The sequence below is a fragment of the Entelurus aequoreus genome, linkage group LG01 (genome assembly GCF_033978785.1).
Source record: "Entelurus aequoreus isolate RoL-2023_Sb linkage group LG01, RoL_Eaeq_v1.1, whole genome shotgun sequence".
Taxonomy (NCBI): Eukaryota; Metazoa; Chordata; class Actinopteri; order Syngnathiformes; family Syngnathidae; genus Entelurus; species Entelurus aequoreus.
Window position 1 is genome coordinate 45229755 of NC_084731.1, and position 20011 is coordinate 45249765.

The 20011-nt window shown below is 41.5% G+C and overlaps 1 protein-coding gene across 3 annotated transcripts in view; it reads left to right on the forward strand.

Annotated features, from left to right (window-relative positions):
- Positions 1-20011, forward strand: part of erc2 (ELKS/RAB6-interacting/CAST family member 2) — a 100345-nt gene that overhangs the window by 16708 nt on the left and 63626 nt on the right. For all 3 annotated transcript variants that reach the window (XM_062052069.1, XM_062052077.1, XM_062052074.1), the window contains exon 2: positions 2880-3711. In XM_062052069.1, the coding sequence (XP_061908053.1) occupies positions 3034-3711 (678 nt within the window). In that variant the 5' untranslated portion in view covers positions 2880-3033. The remainder of the gene's footprint in view (positions 1-2879; positions 3712-20011) is intronic.

The following is a 20011-nucleotide window of genomic DNA, read 5'->3' on the forward strand; positions in this document are numbered from 1 at the left end:
ACTTATAAGATTTCTATGGTTTTAACGTTAGCAGTGAGTTTACAGCCTCACTGATTTAACTACACAGCAAATAAAAGTTATGTTACTTAGCCAATAAACGTTAGCTTACATTCAAAACTTACCGTTCTTTGTGCAACTTCAAATGTCGAACGAAGTTGGAAGTTGTTGCGTCTCCGTCTGTAATCTTCGAACCGCATGTTTTGCATACTGCAATTAGTTTTTTGTTGACCAACTCGTAGTTTTAATACCCGAACGAAATTATCTTTGGCATAATTTTTCCTCGCTACCGCGTTGTTTGACAGCTGTTCTTCGTTGGTTGTCCTGCAATTTGATTGAATGAATGCTGTGGGATGAAAACAATGTGGATCTAATTTGATTGGATGTTGTACTGACAAGCAGCACACACGCTGACAGACACACACGCACACAATGAAAGATACGGAGCGCTCCTGAATAACTTTTTAATCTTTGGGTTTTGGGGAAAGTAGCAAGTCTTGTCAAGTCAAAAGGCTCAAGTCCAAGTGAAGTCACAAGTCATTGATGTTAAAGTCTAAGTCGAGTTGCAAGTCTCTTTACATTTTGTCAAGTCGAGTCTAAAGTCATCAAATTCATGACTCGAGTCTGACTCGAGTCCAAGTCATGTGACTCTAGAGTCCACACCTCTGGTGTGTAGCTAGGTAACTTGGTGTTTGAGCATGTGAAATTCATTGTCAATCAGTGTTTCTTCCTAAATGGACAGTTTGATTTCACAAAAGTGTGATGGACTCGACGTTACATCGTGTTGTTTATGTGTGTCCCCCTTTTTTTTGAGCAGTTTATATTTGATCAATTGTTTTATCCATCCATCCATCCATTTTCTACCGCTTATTCCCTTCGGGGTCGCGGGGGGCGCTGGAGCCTATCTCAGCTACAATCGGGCGGGAGGCGGGGTACACCCTGGACAAGTCGCCACCTCATCGCAGGGCCAACACAGATAGACAGACAACATTCACACCCACATTCACACACTAGGGCCAATTTAGTGTTGCCAATCAGCCTATCCCCAGGTGCATGTTTTTGGAGGTGGGAGGAAGCCGGAGTACCCGGAGGGAACCCACGCAGTCACGGGGAGAACATGCAAACTCCACACAGAAAGATCCCGAGGCCGGGATTGAACTCACGACTACTCAGGACCTTCGTATTGTGAGGCAGACGCACTAACCCCTCTGCCACCGTGCTGCCCCAATTGTTTTATGTAATTCTGTAATGTACAAGGTAAATTTGCCTTTAGAATATCGCCTTTGGCACTTAAACATTGTAATTTTACATTTAATACTGTTCCATATGTTTTGAATGTGTTTTAATTTTAACATCAAAGAGACTAGGGTTGTGCAAAATAGAAGATTTTTAATACTATCAGCAACGAGCGAAAGAACCCGTCCTCAACGCACTGTTGCATTCTAGCTAGCATCTAACATCTCTGCTCAGTGGCCTTGTGGTTAGAGTGTCCGCCCTGAGACTGGAAGGTCGTGAGTTCAAACCCCGGCCGAGTCATACCAAAGACTATAAAAATGGACCCATTGGCACTCGGCATCAAGGGTTGGAATTGGGGGTTAAATAAATCACCAAATGATTTCCGAGCCCGGCCACTGCTGCTGCTCACTGCTCCCCTCACCTCCCAGGGGGTGAACATGGAGATGGGTCAAATGCAGAGGATAATTTCACCACACCTAGTGTGTTTGTGACTATCGTTAACTTGGTACTTTAACAGTGCAAAGCCGCTTCTAAGTCAGTATTCCCCGCCTCCAAGGCGAAAAGGATCATTATCACTGGAGGACTAGGAATAGCTACATATCCTACACTACACACAGTAGGAGGATATGCTAACTGCCAACCCGAAGCTAGAGCTTTTGAAGGTAAACAATGCTGGGCGGATCTATACAAATATCGACATTGCCGATACCAAGTATCATATCCTTATTTGGTCGATACTACAGTGGTTAGATTGATATTTTTAGTATCAGAAAGATATTTTGTCATTTTTGTTATTGTTTACAAACTCAGAAAATAAGTCCCTGGACATAGGAGGACCCTAAAGACAAACGCGAAAGGATTTTAAATCAAAGCCAATATTAGGAAATAATTAAATTACTTAATCATTTAATAATCTTGAAAAATGTAAGTATCAGTATTATCATTGGTATGACGATACTGCCCCTGTAACTATTGGATCGTTACCCACATTTGTAGTATCGGCCAAAACTAATGTCAAGTATCCAAACAAGAGAAGAATACATATTTATTACCTTTTAACAAAAGTGTAGATAGAAACATGTTACAGCAGAAAGTAACTAGATATTAACAGTAAATTAACTTTTAGATTAATAATAGTTTTGAGAAAATAAATAACAACCAGAAATGATGTAATATGTTACTGCTTATATCAATAGTCTAATTAGGACCCTTTGTAACCCATTTTGAAATGGTTCTATTGATATACCAAATTATATTTGGTGATATGTATCGTTATCGTAGGAGGATGCAATATTTATGGAGATATAGATTTTAGGCCATATCGCCAATCCCTACGAGGGATTGGTGATGGAAATTAGCAAAAAGATATAAGATCACATATTTACATGTCAAATGTTCGTTATTATGTATTGTACCTTTTAAAAAGATTTAAATTACAATGTCAAATATATATAAAGGTAAAATAATGAAGTACTGTACGAGTGTACGTCATGTTGTATCTGTCTTTTTAAGGCAAACAGAACTTGAGTAAATGTGTTTTTAGGCCAGCCAACCTCCCAAAGAGCTTCCTCTGTTTCAGCTTGTCTCCTTTTATTTCCAAGCTCCTCATCTGACACATCCAACCTGTTGTGATTTGTCTCTCTCAGGTGCCTCCCAGGCGTTCCCTGCGAGTTTGAGGCACCCCGACTCCCACGGCAGGAAATCACCTCCCCCATGTGCGGTTCAGCCAGCCTGTGCAGTATCATCGCAGCGTGCCCCCGTTAAGGACCCCCTGGTGGCCTTGTGGCCCACTCACGGGACATGTACGGCAGTGCCAGAGCTGTAAGTCACTTAGAGAGCAGCCCCGCACGCTCCCCGCGCCTGCCTCGGTCCCCCAGACTGGGCCATCGGAGGGCCAACAGCGGGGGCGGGAGCGGCGCGGGGGGCAAGACGCTCTCCATGGAGAACATCCAGTCTCTCAATGCTGCCTACGCCACTTCGGGTCCCATGTACCTGAGCGATCACGAGGGCGTGGGCTCCACGGCCACCTACCCCAAAGGCACTACCACTCTGGGCCGGGCCACCAGCCGGGCCATGTACGGGGGCCGCGTCACGGCCATGGGCAGCAGTCCCAATATCGCTTCGGTGGGGCTGCACCATGCTGACCTTCTGTCTTACAGTGACCTGGGCTCCATCTCCATGCTGCACTCCCACCACCACCACCACCAGGGGGTGCCCTCCGCCCTGCTGAGGCAGGCGGTGCGGAGCAGTGGGGGAGAACTGCTAGAGATGCAGGCCCAGTTCAGGGATATGCAGAGGGAGAATGAGATACTGCGCAGGGAGCTGGACCTGAAGGACAGTAAGCTGGGCTCCTCCACCAACAGCATCAAGAGCTTCTGGAGCCCCGAGCTGAAGAAGGAGCGCATCATGAGGAAGGAGGAGGCGGCGCGAACGTCTATTCTTAAAGAGCAGATGAGGGTCACTCATGAGGAGAACCAGGTGAGTCCGCTCCTCTCACCTATCACCATTACGATATATTATCTTTTCTGTGTGGACGGCCTGAGACCTTTCTGGGAGAAGTTATATTGTATTTATTGGAATAAGTATACACAGTGTTCTAATAATTAGCATAGGGTTGCACAGTATCTAACAAAGTACCTCGGTACTAATGAATTAAAAATGGTACTATACTGCCTCTGAAAAATACCAATACTTTTTATTATTTTGCGGACGTCTTTACAAACATGACGGCGCGCCATGTAGAATGATCAAGAGCGAGTGTCTGGTTTGTCATACAGGTATATTGTAGGCCGTGTACATTAACTCCCTCCCAGTGCGTTAACAACACACAAGAGCAACAGTTACGTTCGGTCTGCCGTAAAGCAGTTCTTCTGCCGTAAACCTAACAATGTCGTAAGTCGTGACACTCTTAAACATGGAATACTGACATCTACATGCATATGTGACATCTCCCTCCGTTTAAAGTTATTTAAAATAACTGCAAAGTGTAACCAAACAGAGGTAACAAACACTCCATAGAATTAAACAATATTACAATTGTAATGCCGCATCATCATTTAGTCTTCTTTTCAAACTGAAGGTGAGCTATGTATTACGGTAAATCTAAATCTCCAGTAGACACAGGTATGTCACAAATAACTCTTTCTCTTTCAAAATAACTCAGGAAGCAATTACTGTTATCAACATTTTTCAGAAGCTATACAACACTATACACCAGACATGGACAAATTAAGATTTTCAACCTGGGCTGCTAGACATTTTTTTTCGTATTTTTTTAAATTACTGTGAGTCTTGAACATCGGAGAATATTCCAATGGTTGGAGTCTGCGCTTTTGAGTGATATACAGATTGTTAAAGTAATCTACGTCACAGCACCTGCATGCAGACAGGCAAGAAGCACAGTGGGCGGGGTTTGTTTACAGCATCCAAAATGAGACGTGAGTGTTAGGGAGGGACACGGAATCAGAGTTCTGTTCTGCAGAAAAGTGATATCATATGGATTATTAGTATATTGATCTATATTGATTGGTGCTTTTTGTTCTTTGTGTTCATGCATATTGCTTTATTGCAAAATATTAATCTTGAGATGGTCGTCTGGGAATTAAAGAGGTGAGACGTTCATATGTTTTTAATATTCAGTCTTTTATCGTGGCTATAGCTAGACCTGGTCAAAACATGTCCTGGCGTTTGTGAAGGAGTTGTCAATTAATCTGGATTTGGGCATATATCCTCTGAAACAGTGGCACAAAGTGGTTGAGAAATCATTCCTCCACTCTCAGTGGTGTGCGCAGGTGGGGTAGTCTGTTCGGTTTGAGAAAACCTCTGGCGTCTTCCAAGATTTTTCGTGGTCCAGCTTGATGTACAGATTGTCTCCCTGAATAGGAAGATGTCTGGCACTAGGATGGTGGTTGTAATAGAAGGCTTGTTTGGTCTTCTCATTAACATTCTTTTGCTTGACAATTTTTCTGTTGGGCCATTTCGGCCGCAGATTTTTCTCGAGCGTCAGGAGAGTCGGTCGGATCTTCCCCCTCATCAGTAGTTCTGCAGGGCTAACTTCTGCGGTAGTACAGGGAGTTGAACGATAGAACATGAGGGCTATCAGTAGATCGTCCTGCTGGAGGATTGTCTTTGCGGTCTGCACTGCTCGTTCCGCGTGTCCGCTTCCTTGAGGGTGGTGAGGACTAGACGTAATGTGTCTGAAGTCTAGCTGTCATGCCAACTCCTGGAATTCCGCACAGGAGAATTGAGGTGCGTTGTCACTCACCACCTTATCCAAGATCCCAAACTGGTCGTTGACGGTGGGTGCAGGATTTCTTGGTACAAGATAATCGTGCTTGTTGTGTTCACAGAGGTCAAGAACAATTTGATTCTACGGGCAAACCGGCAGGTGTGTGGAGATGAGTGGTTCCTTCTGCTGAGCACGCTTTTGCTCCTAACAGGTCTTGCATGACTATACAAACTCTTAATTCCGAGGGAGAGCCCTGGCCACCGAACCAATGTTTTGACCCATTCTCTAGACTTTGTGAGCCCCTGATGTCCATCGTGTATTTTCTGCAAAATTTCTGCTCTTAATGACTTTGAAATAACATATCTGTTTCCTCGTGTGGCCAAGCCATCAGCTTCTAAACGTTAGTTTTTCAATTTCATTAAATATCTGGCACACAGTGGGATGTTACCAATGTATTCTGGCCATCCTGATCTGATAAGTTTGATGACGGCCTGTCGCAGCATCAAGAGAGCAGAACACCGTTGCTCCACTAAGCTTGGCAGTGATCTCATCCGAGGGAGGTAGGATTTAACGCTCTCTTTTGACTGATTCATTTAGCCTTATCAAGTCCACACATATCCTGGCTTTGCCAGTGTTCTTCTTCAGAACAGGCACCATTGGTGCGCACCATTCAGTTGGCTGTGTTACTGGCTCTATGATGCCATTGTTCTCCTTCCTGTGGTTTTTGTAACATTGGAAAAGAGCACACGGCGTGCGTTATGAACAGGGTACAATTGAGCACTGTTCTTCAACTGTATTTTAATTGGTTCAGTTTTTGGTGTGCCATGCTCACCCTAAGCTTGCTGATGTCCACCGGTGGTGAGTATCCCTTCGTCAACTCGTTGCCAAGTTCCCCCCAAGTTCATTCCAACTGACAGGGACTGGCTGATTAGATTGTTGACACTGCGGCCACGGACCCCATATGCTTTGAATGGGTAATTGTTCCCTTTACGGCTAACTGTCACTTTAAATCGGCCCAGACACAACAATTCACCTCTTGGGCTGTCTAAATGAATGTCAGCAGGTTCTAGTGCTCTCAGTGGGGTGAGTGTGGGAATGCATTCTCACCTAATAAATTGACATTAGCTCCTGTATCGATTTAAAATTCCATTGAGATGGAATCCACCTGTAGTTGCACAGTTCACTGCTCTTTCGCATCTGCACTGCACACTGAACCTAAGACATAGGATGTCTGTTCAGCCTGCCCACTCTCTGTGACTTCATTCACTGTTGCTGTTGCAACACGCTCTGGACCAATGTCCGATTTTTTGGCAGTTATGGCATGTAGCTTTCCTTGCAGAGCGCCTTTCATCTCTACCATGCTGGACTTTCCAACATTTACCACATTTCTTTTTATTCCCGCATTTTCTGTCTTTTGTCTTGCCTGGTTGTTGTTGCTGCTTCCAATTATTATTTTGTTTGTAACGCACCACCTGTACTGATCCCAACTTGTCTCCCTGCAGGTTTACTTTTCGCAACCTCCTCTAGCTGCCTAGCTGTAGTATGCGCAAGAGCTCGTTAATTATCCCAACAACAATACGGTTGCAGATATTTTCATCTTGACTGCACCATACTCACAGTGCTCTGATACATCATACAGGGCTCGGCTAAAACACTCTGCCTTCTCCCCTGGCTGCTAAACACATTGGTGGAAACATGCCCTCTCGGGGATAATATTCTTCCTCTGGAAAAAATACTGGCCAAACTTTTTTACCATGCTGTCAAAGTTATTTTTGGCAAAGGTGAACGATTTATATATGTTTTGTACCTTGTTGCTCATTGCATAAATCAGAGTTTTGTTGCTAGTCTGTACCATTCGAAGGGCTGTCTCCAGTCTAGCCATTCAATTGGCTTGTCAAAGGCAAAGTTTGCTGGGGGCTTCAAGTTTCTGTTGCCTACTTACTTCGTTATTGAATTTTCGTGACTCACTGGCCACTTCTGACACCACATAGAATGATCGAGGGCGAGTATCGTGCAGGTATATTGTAGGCTGTTTACATTAACTCCCACCCAGCGCGGTAACAACACACAAGAGCAACAGTCCCGTTTAGTCTGCCGTAGAGCAGTTCTTCTGCCGTAAGCCTAGCAATGTTGTGACACTCAAACATGAGAAACTGCCATCTACATGCATATGTGACAGCGCATGTTAGGCAACGCACACACATGGAATACTTACAACCAGACACAGTGTGGAGAGAGAAAAGGGAGAATGGATGCATTTTGGCTTGAAAACTAACAATAAAGGTGAAGCTATAAACACTGTAGCGCTGCTCTGCAAGAGGTGCTTTAAACCATGGCTAACTAGCTAGTGGCTAACGTCCATCCGCAGTCAGCAGTGTTTTTGCTGCTTCTAAATCACTAATGCTTGCTTCTATGGCGATAAATAAACTGTTTCTTACAAGTATCCTACCTATAGGATGAGGACTAGCTAAACATTATTCACTACACAATGTTGGAGGATACAATAGCTAACCGCTAATAGCAAGCTTGCACCCCTGAATGTAAACAAATGCCACGGGTGGAGCTACACAGGCATCGACTGTAACGATACCAAGAGCCGTATATAGTCAATCGTACGATGATTACATCGATATTTTTTATTAGCACACAATATTTTCTCATTTTCTTATGGTTTATAAACTCATCCGTGGACACATGAGCACTTTAGATACGGCCAATGTATGACCCTGTCACTACTTAGTATTGGGTTGTTACCAACATGTGTAGTATCATCCAAAATGTATGTAAAGTATCCAAAAAAAAGAATAACAGATTATTAAATTTTTAACCAAAGTGTAGATAGAACATGTTAAAACAGAAAGTAAGCAGATATTAACTATTAAATAAACAAGTAGATTATTAATATTCCATTTTCTACCGCTTTTCCCTCATAGTTTTGACAAAATAAAACAATCAGAAATGACACAATATGTTAGCCTTTGTTTGCTTACTTAGTACTAAAAATAAGTTGTTTAGTATGTTCGCTATGTTATTTAATGACAAAATTGTTCTTTGATTGCAATAAGAAATGTATGTTTAATGTATCATAAGATTTAAGAAAAATAAAATAAATAAAACCAATAATGCCATTTTTTGTGGTTCCTTTTTTTTTTGGGAAAAGTAGCGGAAAGTATCGAAATACATTTTGGTACTGGTACCGGTACCAAAATATTGGTATCAGGACTACCCTAAATTATAATTTTTCTTGGAGACAATCAAAACTACAAGCACAATCTTTTTTGTGTGTGTGGAGGTGTCAACATGGCCTAGTTAAATCATCTTCTGGCAAGAGTGGGCACTAAATTATCTCCCCTTTCTTCAACTACCTTAAATCATCTGTCCGCCTCCATTCTGTGGCCTTTCCAAAAACAAAGTGTATAAAATGCCCCAAAACGTTTTTAATTTGGTTCCTCCCTCGTACGCTTGTTTCTAAATGAAATTAAGTCACTCCATACAGAACTAATGTCGGCTCCAGTGGAACATCACCAAGGCTTTAGTCATGCTAATATTGGACCTTGTCGTCATTATCTCATTATGCAAATTGATATCCATCCATTTTCTGCCGCTTATCCCTTTTGGGGTATTAAAATGAAGTCAGAAGAAGCGATAGATAGGGATAATGTTTGATAAGAAATTATCGAGTTCGAGTCTATTATCGAATCCTCTTATCGAACCGATTCCTTATCGATTCTCTTATCGAGTCCAGATAGGTTGTTGTATATGGAAAAAAACACACAATATTTGGTTTAACAAAAGCTCACTTTTATTAAAAAAGAAAACAATTTAATCTAAAAAATAAATAAATATTGACTGTTGCCCCCCTAAAAAAATAAAATAAATAAATATTGACTGTTGTTACCCAAAGTATATTAAGTGGGATTTTTCAGAAAAACAAACATATAAGGTAACACAAAAACAACCTGTCTCTGTGATCACTATAGGTGTATAAATAATACTAGTGTTAAATAAAATCAGTCCCTTGGGCACAAAACTGAAAATAATACAGCTCTCCAAAAAGTGCACTTCTGCTGCTATTTGACATAACTGTTTGTTATGATGCTTTGACATTTGTGCACTTTATTTCTTTATTGAAAGAAAATTCTATGAAGAGAAAAGTTGTTTGCAAATGTGGTTACAATGCTAAAAAATGAAAAGTTAAAGCTAAAAAAAGAAATACACTTTATTGAGTTAACATTATTTCTTTATAGGGGAAAGATGTTATGAGCTAGGGAATATAACAACTACACTACCCATCATGCAACGGGAGTGACGAGCATGCGCGGTAGCCCCGAAAAGTGTTGCATGTCGTCACCCGTGAAAGTAAACGTCAAGAACTCAGCCAACACACCTCGTCTGCATTATTTATAATTAGACGGACAACACATATACAGTGTGATTTTGTTTACAAGGAAAGAAAACCAAAAGTTGAAAAAGGGAGATCATGTCATATATGTATGTGCTGCGGTTGCTATAAGAACGTTGCGACAGCTGCCGTAAAGGAGGTGCGTTGCTAGCCTGGTTGCTATGTTTCCGGTGGGTCGTAGAAGTGTTCTTCATGTGTTTGTACCCTGCTCAAATCTCCCAGTAAAGTTATTCATTGGATTATACCTTTTGTTTTGAACTTTATTACACCTTGGAGCACTTTTTCCCGTCCATTTTTTTCCTGCTTTCGCTATCTGCGCCTAATGACTGAGCTACATGACTGATTTCTTGTGATGTCCCACGGAGCATTTCTGGTCGGGACGGGATTCGTTCCGAGGGGTTCGAATAAAGAACCAACTCTTTTTCTTTACTATAGTGGTCTCGATAACGGGTACCGGTTCTCAAAAAGGGATTCGAGTCCGAGGACTCGGTTCTTTTCTTATCGAACAACCGGGAAAACCGGTTTCGAGTATCATCCCTAGCGATAGATCAGCTTAAAGCTTTTTTTTAGCTAAATTGTTCTAGGGGCACATTTTGAGAAAGCAACGGACACGGTCTTCTTCCTTAACTATTATTCCTATTTTGGATATAATATCAATGCAAGGCTCTGTCATAATTTTTCGGGGGGTAATTTTGTCAAAAATAAAGTAATAGACTCATCAATTAAAACAAAAGCAATATGTTTATATTAGTCAAAGATCCTTAAACGTGACAGGAGCCCTTTGATGTTGTTAACGAATACACTAAATGATCCTATATATGACAAGAGCGCTTTACTGTTTTTAAGGAATTACTGAAAACAAAACACTCCTAAATATGATAGGAGCGATTTGTTGTTTCTGTTGTTGTACAGGACATACTTAAAAATCTTGTCAAAGATCCTCAATATGACAATAGCCTTTGCTGTTTTAAAAGACCTACTGAAAAAACGCTAGTCAAAGACCCTTTCTATGACAGTAGCAATTAATTTAATATTATTACATTTTTAATATTATTTATAGTTAATATTGAAGTGAAGTAAATTATATTTGTACAGCACATTTCTCTAAAAACTCAAAGTGCTTAATACAGTGAAACCCATTATCTACATTTTTAAGCTACATTTAAACCAGTGTAGGTGGCATTGGGAGCAAGTGGGTAAAGCGTCTTGCCCAAGGACACAACGGCAGTGCCTAGGATGGCGGGACTGGTGTTGGAACCTGGAACCTTCAAGTTGCTGGCACGGCCGCTCTACCATCCGAGCTATACTGCTGATATACTCATCAAAGATCCTCCATATGACAGGATAGCTCTACTCCAAAAATACTAATCAAAAATCCTCAATATAAATGAAAGGAAAACTCAGCTACTCAAAGATCCTATATGTGACTGGACCCGCTGTGCTGTTTTCAAGGACTTACTGAATAAAAAACACAGCAGTCAAAAAGTCTATATGACAAGTGCCCTAATGTTTTTAGTTTGGTTTGACTTCTGAACTCTCGGACGAGTCTCACTGTAGTTCCTGAAGTCTCTTCTGTCTTGTGTTGTGCCAGCATACGATAATACTACTGTAATACTACTATAATACTAATATAATTAGTATAATACTACTGTTGACTATCAATCAATCAATCAATCAAAGTTTACTTTTATAGCCCTTAATCACAGATGTTTGAAAGGGCAATGGATGCAGAGTGGATACGGTTAATAATGTGAGTCTAGTCTATAGTGGGGCCAGTATGGGATCTTCTTGCATGTAGACACGTTGGGGAGCGGAGACGTCACCGACTGATGCATAAGGAGTGATCACCCCGGATCCTGACTTCATGTGAAAGTCCAGTCCATTGGGAGACCAGCAGGGGATCATCTTGAATAGAGACAAATCAGCAGCACAGAGACGTCACCAACTGATGTAAAGAGGAGTGGTCCATCCTGGGTCCCGACTTTGAACAGCTAGCGCAACCTCAGTGGAGGCTGATCCGTGGTCACCTGATAACCTCCCCACTACTGTTATAATACTATACATAGTTTAATACTACTGTCAAACTACTATAATTCTATTATAATTAGTTTAATACTACTGTGGCTCCGGATTGACAACACTGGCACGGCTTCTTAAAGACGGGCTCTTTACTTGGGTTTATGCCGTGAAAACTACAGGACAAGACATGAAATACAATGCTTTAGACATAGTTCAGTCACAGGAAACTAAAGTGCTAAACAAAATAGCTACCTCGTGGCCGCCTGCCACTTCGGAGGTTCTTGGGCAGCAAATACTTCAGTCTTGTGCATACTAAATAAGCGTACAATAATTAAACCAATGTACTTAATAAATATAAAGAACAATTCGACACAATATAACAAAATACCTTGTTCAGCTAGCGAAATGTTCTTGCTGCTGCTGATGGCTTGCTCAAAGTCTTTTTTGCATGTCTGGGCGAATGCAGGTCTCGCAGTCTCTAATAGTAAACCAAACCTCGCGAGAATAGCGGTGTAACATGGGAAATAAATTGCCCTTTTTAATAGTACAAAAAATGTAACAAATTCGCAACCATAATAATTTTTTAACAAAAAATATTAACCCTTAAAACAAAAATATTAAGTGTAAGTTTCAACAACACTTACACTCCCACCAAAATCACTCATTGTCTCTCAATGTGATTTTCTAAGTATCCTGGTTAGAGTCTGTTTTACTGTGTAAGTCAGTCTCAAGTAGGGTCACGACTTTGTGAATAGGTCTTTCTAGGTATATCAGTCTCGTCAGTGGTTTCCCTTTGTCAAAAGTGGTTTCACTGGTCTTCAACTTCACCTTTCACACTTTGCCGTCTGGGCTTTCCAAAGTCTCTATCACTCGAGCCAGTTTCCATTTACATCTTGGAGCGTTGTCATCCTGTATGATCACAATATCATTTACTTGCAGGTTTCTTGAAACTTTCTGCCATTTCTGTCGCTGTTGGAGATTCAACAAATATTCTCGCCTCCATCTTTGCCAAAATTCATTTGCTAGAAATTGCACCTTTTTCCATCTTTTGTTCAAGTACAAATCCTCCTTGCAAAACTGTCCTGGAGGGGGAAGAATAACTGAAGATTTCATCGTTAATATGTGATTGGGAGTTAGTGGTTCTGGACCCGTGGGATCATTTAGATATTCAACACTTAAGGGTCTACTGTTGATGATTGCCATTGTCTCGTAAAGTAGTGTTCTTAGACTAGTTGTATCGAGTCTGTTTGAGGACTTGTCAAGCATTGCTGTTAGTATGCTTCGCACTGTTCGAATTTGGCGTTCCCAGATACCTCCCATGTGGCTTGCTGATGGAACGTTCATCACAAATTCGCAACCAATGACTCTTTGTGGTTCTTGATCCATGTCTTTCATTAACTCCAAAAACTCTCTCCTAGCACCCATAAAGTTCGTCCCTTGGTCGCACCTTAATTGTCGGACAGGACCTCTTATGGCGATCAGAGTTCGAAGGGCATTCATGAAAGCATCTGTCGATAAGTCGTCGAGTGTTTCAATGTGCACAGCTCGCGAACATAAGCATGTGAACAATAATCCATATCTTTTGACTTCTTTTCTTCCATCCTTTACTATGAATGGGCCGAAACAGTCGATGCCACAGTAGGTAAAAGGTGGCGCTGTTTCTGTTCTCACTTCTGGCAAATCTGCCATCTGTTGGACATTTGCAGCTTTTCTGTATTTTCTACACTTAACACAGCGGTAGATGTGCGATGAAACAACATTTCCACATCCTAAGATCCATATTCCATTTGCACGCAATTCATTTGTAGTCATGCCTCTTCCTTGGTGATGTACACATTCATGGTAATGTTTGACGAGTAGGGCTGACACGTGAGATTCTTTGGGAAGAATTGCGGGGTGTTTCACATCATGATGTAAGGCTGATTGGGATAATCTTCCTCCCACCCCGAGAACATCTGACTTGTCCAGGAAAGCGTTCAACTGTATTAGTCTGTTGTGCTTGTGTAGAGAATTTTCCTTTTGAGATCTGATTTTCTTTATTTCCTCAGGGAAAGCTTCTCTTTGCACTAGCTTGATGATGAACACTTCTGCATCTTTTCTCTCTTCAAGATCTGTGACTTTGTTTGTTCTTTGTTTGATACCTTTATATTCTTTGATGAATCTCTTGAGTCTGGCGATGGCCTTTATTGCTCTTGACCAATCGGAAAATTTCTGTAAATGCTCTAGCACTGGGTTTGCTTCCTTTGACTGTGTAGTGTGCGTGTGACCTTTACGGAGTTCGGGATCCGTTTCTTCGATCTCTCCCACCATTTCCTCATTGATTGGAAGATCTTGTTTCCAAAGGAAACCAGTTTGATTCTTTCAGCTGAGTTGCGCTTAAACCTCTTGAGGCATGATCAGCAGGATTGTTTTCTGAGCTGACGTGCTGCCATTTTTCAGGACTTGTGCTTTGTCTTATTTGTTGGATTCGATTGGCGACGAATGTGTGAAATCTTTTTGCATCGTTGGATATGTATGCCAATACGACTTGTGAATCTGACCAATAATATTCCTTGAGATTTTCAATTTCCAGTTCTCGCTTGATTACATCTGCGTTGCGGACTGAAGTCACGGCTGATGATAGTTCGAGTCTTGAGATGGTCGTTTGTTTAGTCGGTGTAACTCTCGCTTTACCCATGACTAGTGAACAACTGAGTTTTCCTTCTTTACTTATTGCTCTGAGGTATGAACATGCGCCATAACCTTCGAGGCTTGCATCTGAGAAGTTATGTAACTCGTACTGTACAACATTGATGTCTTGTGAGTAGCTTCGTGGGATTTTCAGAGCTGCCAGATTGGGCAGGTCTCTTAACCATGCTTCCCACCGTGGTAGAATGTGGTCTGGGAGATCGTCGTCCCAATTTACTTTGTCTTTGCACAACGTTTGGAGTATTTGCTTTCCAATCAGTATGAATGGGGCGACAAACCCAAGGGGGTCATAGACTGATGCAACTGTCGAGAGCACCCCTCTCCTTGTCAACGGGTTGTCTTTGACTTGGACTCTGAATTGGAATTCATCTGCCTCGATACACCATTGTACTCAGAGCGCGCGTTCAACGTGGGGTTCTCCAAGAGCCAGGTCTTGGTCTTTGGCTTGAGCTTGTTCTACTTGGGGAATTGCTTCGAGCACTTCTTTATTGTTTGACACAAACTTATGCAAATGGAGTTTGCCTGTCTTGCAAAGTGCTCTTGACTCTTCGACCAGTTTTATGGCTTCGGCTGTTGACGTTACACTAGCAAGTCCATCATCAATGTAAAAACCTCTTTGGATGAACTTGACAGTCTCTTTGCTGAACTTGTCTTTACCTTGAGATGTGAGATGTTTGAGTCCGAAGTTGCAGCATCCGGGAGAGGAAGCTGCCCCGAAAAGGTTCACTTTCATCCTGTACACTGAAGGTTCGGATTTCAAATCACCTTTGTCCCACCAGAGAAATCTCAGGTAGTCTTGATGTTCCTTGACAACATAGAATTGATGGAACATTCTCTTCACGTCACACATGAAGGCGATGGGACCCTTTCTGAAGCGGCATAACACTCCGACCAGTGCGTTGGTGAGCTCTGGTCCAGTCAGAAGATGATTGTTGAGAGATGTTTCCTGGAAACGGGCAGAACAATCAAAAACCATGCGGATCTTTGCAGGCTTATGGGGGTGGTAAACCCCGTGGTGAGGGATGTACCACGCTGACGTGTTATCCAGCTCTTGTACTGGGACTCTTTCTGCGTCTCCGCGGGTTATGACGTCATCCATAAACTTGACATAATCCTTGTAGTATTTCTCATCCCTTTTGAGTCTACGTTCCAATGAGGACAATCTGTGTTCAGCGTATTGTTTGTTGTTTGGAAGATTTGGATTGTCTGTTTTGAATGGTAGTGGAAGTTCGTAGTGACCGTCTTCTTTTTTTCGTATGCCTTTTGTCACCTTTGTCATGAACAAAATGTCTTCTTGAGAAATTGGATTGTCGTCTGTTGCATGCTCAGAGAAGTCAGATTCCAAAGCCTTTATCACATCAATTGGACTGACTTCCTTTACTTGAGTTCTGCATACAAAACACACTTCTTGTTTGAGTTCAACTGCTGGTTGTGATGCAGGAGTTACTTCACGCACAATGATTCTGTGACTTGTGCCGATGGCATCATTGTGATTGTGGACTTGAGACGAGCAACCAACTATGCTCCAGCCTAAATCGGTTAGCTGTGCGTAGGGTTGGTCTTCTTTGCCTGCAAGAACTTCTCTTGGTAGAAGGGCTTGTTGACAGTTATAGCCGATAAGCAGACCAACTTCACATTCGAGCATTGGTGGTAACTTATCTGCTAGCTTTTCCAGATGAGGCCACTTCAAAGCGGTTTCAGACGTCGGGATATGTGACCTGTTAACTGGGATAAACTCTCTAGTAAAGACTGGTGGTAATATGATTTTCTTTTTCCACTTATATCCTCTGACTTGAAGGTTTACCAGCTTCTCACATGGTGTAACTGTTGACTTGGCGGACATAGTAGATAGCCGCAGACTGGCTTTGCTTTTATCTGTGTTGAGATCTTGAGCTACTTCATCCAAGATGAAAGATGTATCGCTTTGTGAGTCGAGAAGCGCATACACTAGAACTTCTTTCTCTGGGTGGTTTGTGGATGAGACCCAGACAGGTAGTATAGAGGATATCAACGTGCTTGAGGTGTCTTGAATTACCCTGTTAGAAATTGCGGTAGATTTGTCTTCATCCTTTGTGACTTTAGTGTCTACTTTGTCTTGAGAGTTATCCTCACTCTTTGCAGGTGTTGCCTGTTTACGTTCCATGAACTTGTCGTCATGCAGACATGTAGGATGTGTCCTTTGACATTTCTCACATGTGCTCCTTTTATCGCACTTCTTTGAATGATGTCCAGTCTTTAAACATCCGAAACACAGCTTTTCTGTCTGTGCAAACTTGATACGATCTTGAACCATTTTTTCCATGAACTTGAAACATTTATCAAGCGTGTGGCCATTCCTTTTGCAGAAGAGACAGGTTACAGTATTTGTGTGACCTGAGCTTGTTGAGTGACTTGAGTTTGTAGTAAGCGTTTTTGCTTGAATGACTTGACTGCGTGAATGTTTGGGTTTACTTGTGTCCAAACCTTTGAGTGCTTGCATGGAGGCTATGGGATCGCACGCTAAGTCAGCTTCCATAGCCACAAACTCTACAAATGTGCGGAAAGATGGATACTCTCCATTGTTTGTTCGTCTTATTTTCATGGCTGTGCGGTTCCATCTTGTAGTCAACCAATCTGGAAGTTTCAACAAGAGTCTCTGAATTTCCATACAATCATTGAGAACTTCTAATACCTGTATGTGTGGTATCGCAGCTTCACAACTTCCAAGAAAGTCAGCAAATTCCCTTAACTCACTTCCATCTTTGTAGCTTATTTTCGGCCAACCATGAAGCTTGTCTCTGAAGCATTTTCCTATGGTGAACAGATCTCCAAAACGCTTTTCCAGCACTTTCCAAGCTGAGTCGTATGCTTCATCTGTTCCTACTAGGAGGAATCCTTCTACTGCTCTTTTTGCAGTTCCACCGAGATACTTCCTGAGATAGTAAAGTTTCTCATTCTTGGGAATGTTTTTTCTTTCAATTAATGTTTCAAATGACAACTGCCAGTCTTTGAACTTCAGTGGGTCTCCAGTGAACAATGCAGGTTCTGGAGTTGGAAGTCGATTTGCACTTATTGCTTCTGCTAGTATGCCAACTAGATCAGAATTTGACTGTGGTTGCGTTACAACCGTTTGAACTTGAGTGGCTTGAGGGATGAATGGTGGACTTGATGCTTTGAGTGTTTGACTTGTGGCCTTTGCTTGTATGATAGGAGTTTGTTGAATGTGTGGAGCAAACGCATGGCTTGTAGCTTGACAGACTTGGGTTGTGTTTATAGCTTGGAAGGGAGTGCTTGGTGTGATAGGGATTGCTTGGGATTCACTTGCTGCTTTAATACTGTGTAACAAACTTCGACTTTCAGCAGTACTTTCAACTTAATCGTAAACCTTTACGCGAGCTTTGGCAGCATTCATTTTCTTAACTTCTTCCAAGCGGTCGATCTTTCTACGCTGCTCTTCCATTGCTTGTTGCCTTGCAAAGTTCTCAAGTTCCAATTTTTGTAGTTCAGCTGTTTCCTTTTCCTGCTCGTCCATTACTGCTAGTATTTCTTGAGATGCAGCTGCTTCAGCTTCAGCTTCCATTCTTTTTATTATTTGTGAGCAGGATTGTCCTGAACCACTTTTGGACCTATGTGATTTTGACCTTTATTTAGAACTTTCAGATCCTAAGCATGATCCGACATCTAGCCACGATTCTTCGTCATCCTCAATGTCTCCTGCAAGCCATTTCTCAGCTCTGTTGACTATAAATCCGGAGAGTGACGTGCATGCATCAACTTTACGTCTAATGTCTGCTTCAGGAGATTGTATTTGACGTATCTGGTCATAAACGACTTGCACATCTTTACAAGTGATGTTTACGTTATTGATTAACTCCTTTAATTCACTTTCTGAAGCTTCCTTTCTCAGCATTACTCTGCTCAATCTTGCTTCATATCTCCATTTTTCAAAAACAATTGCATATTTGTGTTGGAGTCTCTTTAGTTTCTCCTCTTGAAGCTCTTTACCCTTTTTGGTTAATGTTCTTACTCTTTCACTTTTACGAACAGTTTGTTGTTCTGTAGCTTGCACTTCATCATGTTCTGCAACTTCGTAAAGTGGTAACTCTTCTTTATCTTTGTCAGTCATATTCAGCGTTTGGTTAACACACTGTTTAAATTCCAAAAATACTTCTTCAAATACGCTTAGTTGGACTTTAACTTATAAATATCCTTTTAGAAACTTAAAATGCTGTTTTGACCTTAAGCAAAATGCACAAAACTCTTAATTCAACAACAATGCATCACTTTGAGGTAATAATAAGGTACAGTAAAAATTAAGTAACTTTTGACAAATATGCTGTAGAAACTTATAGTGGACCTTTTAAACTTGACTTAAAGGCCTACTGAAATGAATTTTTTTTATTTAAACGGGGATAGCAGATCTATTCTATGTGTCATACTTGATCATTTCGCGATATTGCCATATTTTTGCTGAAAGGATTTAGTATAGAACAACGACGATAAAGATTGCAACTTTTGGTATCTGATAAAAAAAAGGCTTGCCCCTACCGGAAGTAGTGTGACATAGTCAGTTGAACATATACGCAAAGTTCCCTATTGTTTACAATGATGGCCGCATGAAGTGAGAGAGATTCGGACCGAGAAAGCGACAATTTCCCCATTAATTTGAGCGAGGATGAAAGATTTGTGGATGAGTAAAGTGCAAGTGAAGGACTAGTGGGGAGTTGAAGCTATTCAGATAGGGAAGATGCTGTGAGAGCCGGGGGTGACCTGATATTCAGCTGGGAATGACTACAACAGTAAATAAACACAAGACATATATATACTCTATTAGCCACAACACAACCAGGCTTATATTTAATATGCCACAAATTAATCCTGCATAAAAACACCTGCGTGTTTGTTATGCTAGCTCCTAGCTCCTCTGCTAGCTCCTAGCTCCATAGAACACGCCAATACAATTCAAACACCTGATCAACACACACAATCACTCAGCCCAAAAGACCGTTCACCTAACCCAAGGTTCATAAAGCTTATATATTTTAAAAAAGTTACGTACGTGACACGCACATACGGTCAAGCTCTCAAATGTTTAGCAGCCAAGGCTGCATACTCACGGTACCTGATATTCAGCTGGGAATGACTACAACAGTAAATAAACACAAGACATATATATACTCTATTAGCCACAACACAACCAGGCTTATATTTAATATGCCACAAATTAATCCTGCATAAAAACACCTGCGTGTTTGTTACGCTAGCTCCTAGCTCCTCTGCTAGCTCCTAGCTCCATAGAACACGCCAATACAATTCAAACACCTGATCAACACACACAATCACTCAGCCCAAAAGACCGTTTACCTAACCCAAGGTTCATAAAGCTTATATATTTTTAAAAAGTTACGTACGTGACGCGCACATACGGTCAAGCTCTCAAATGTTTAGCAGCCAAGACTGCA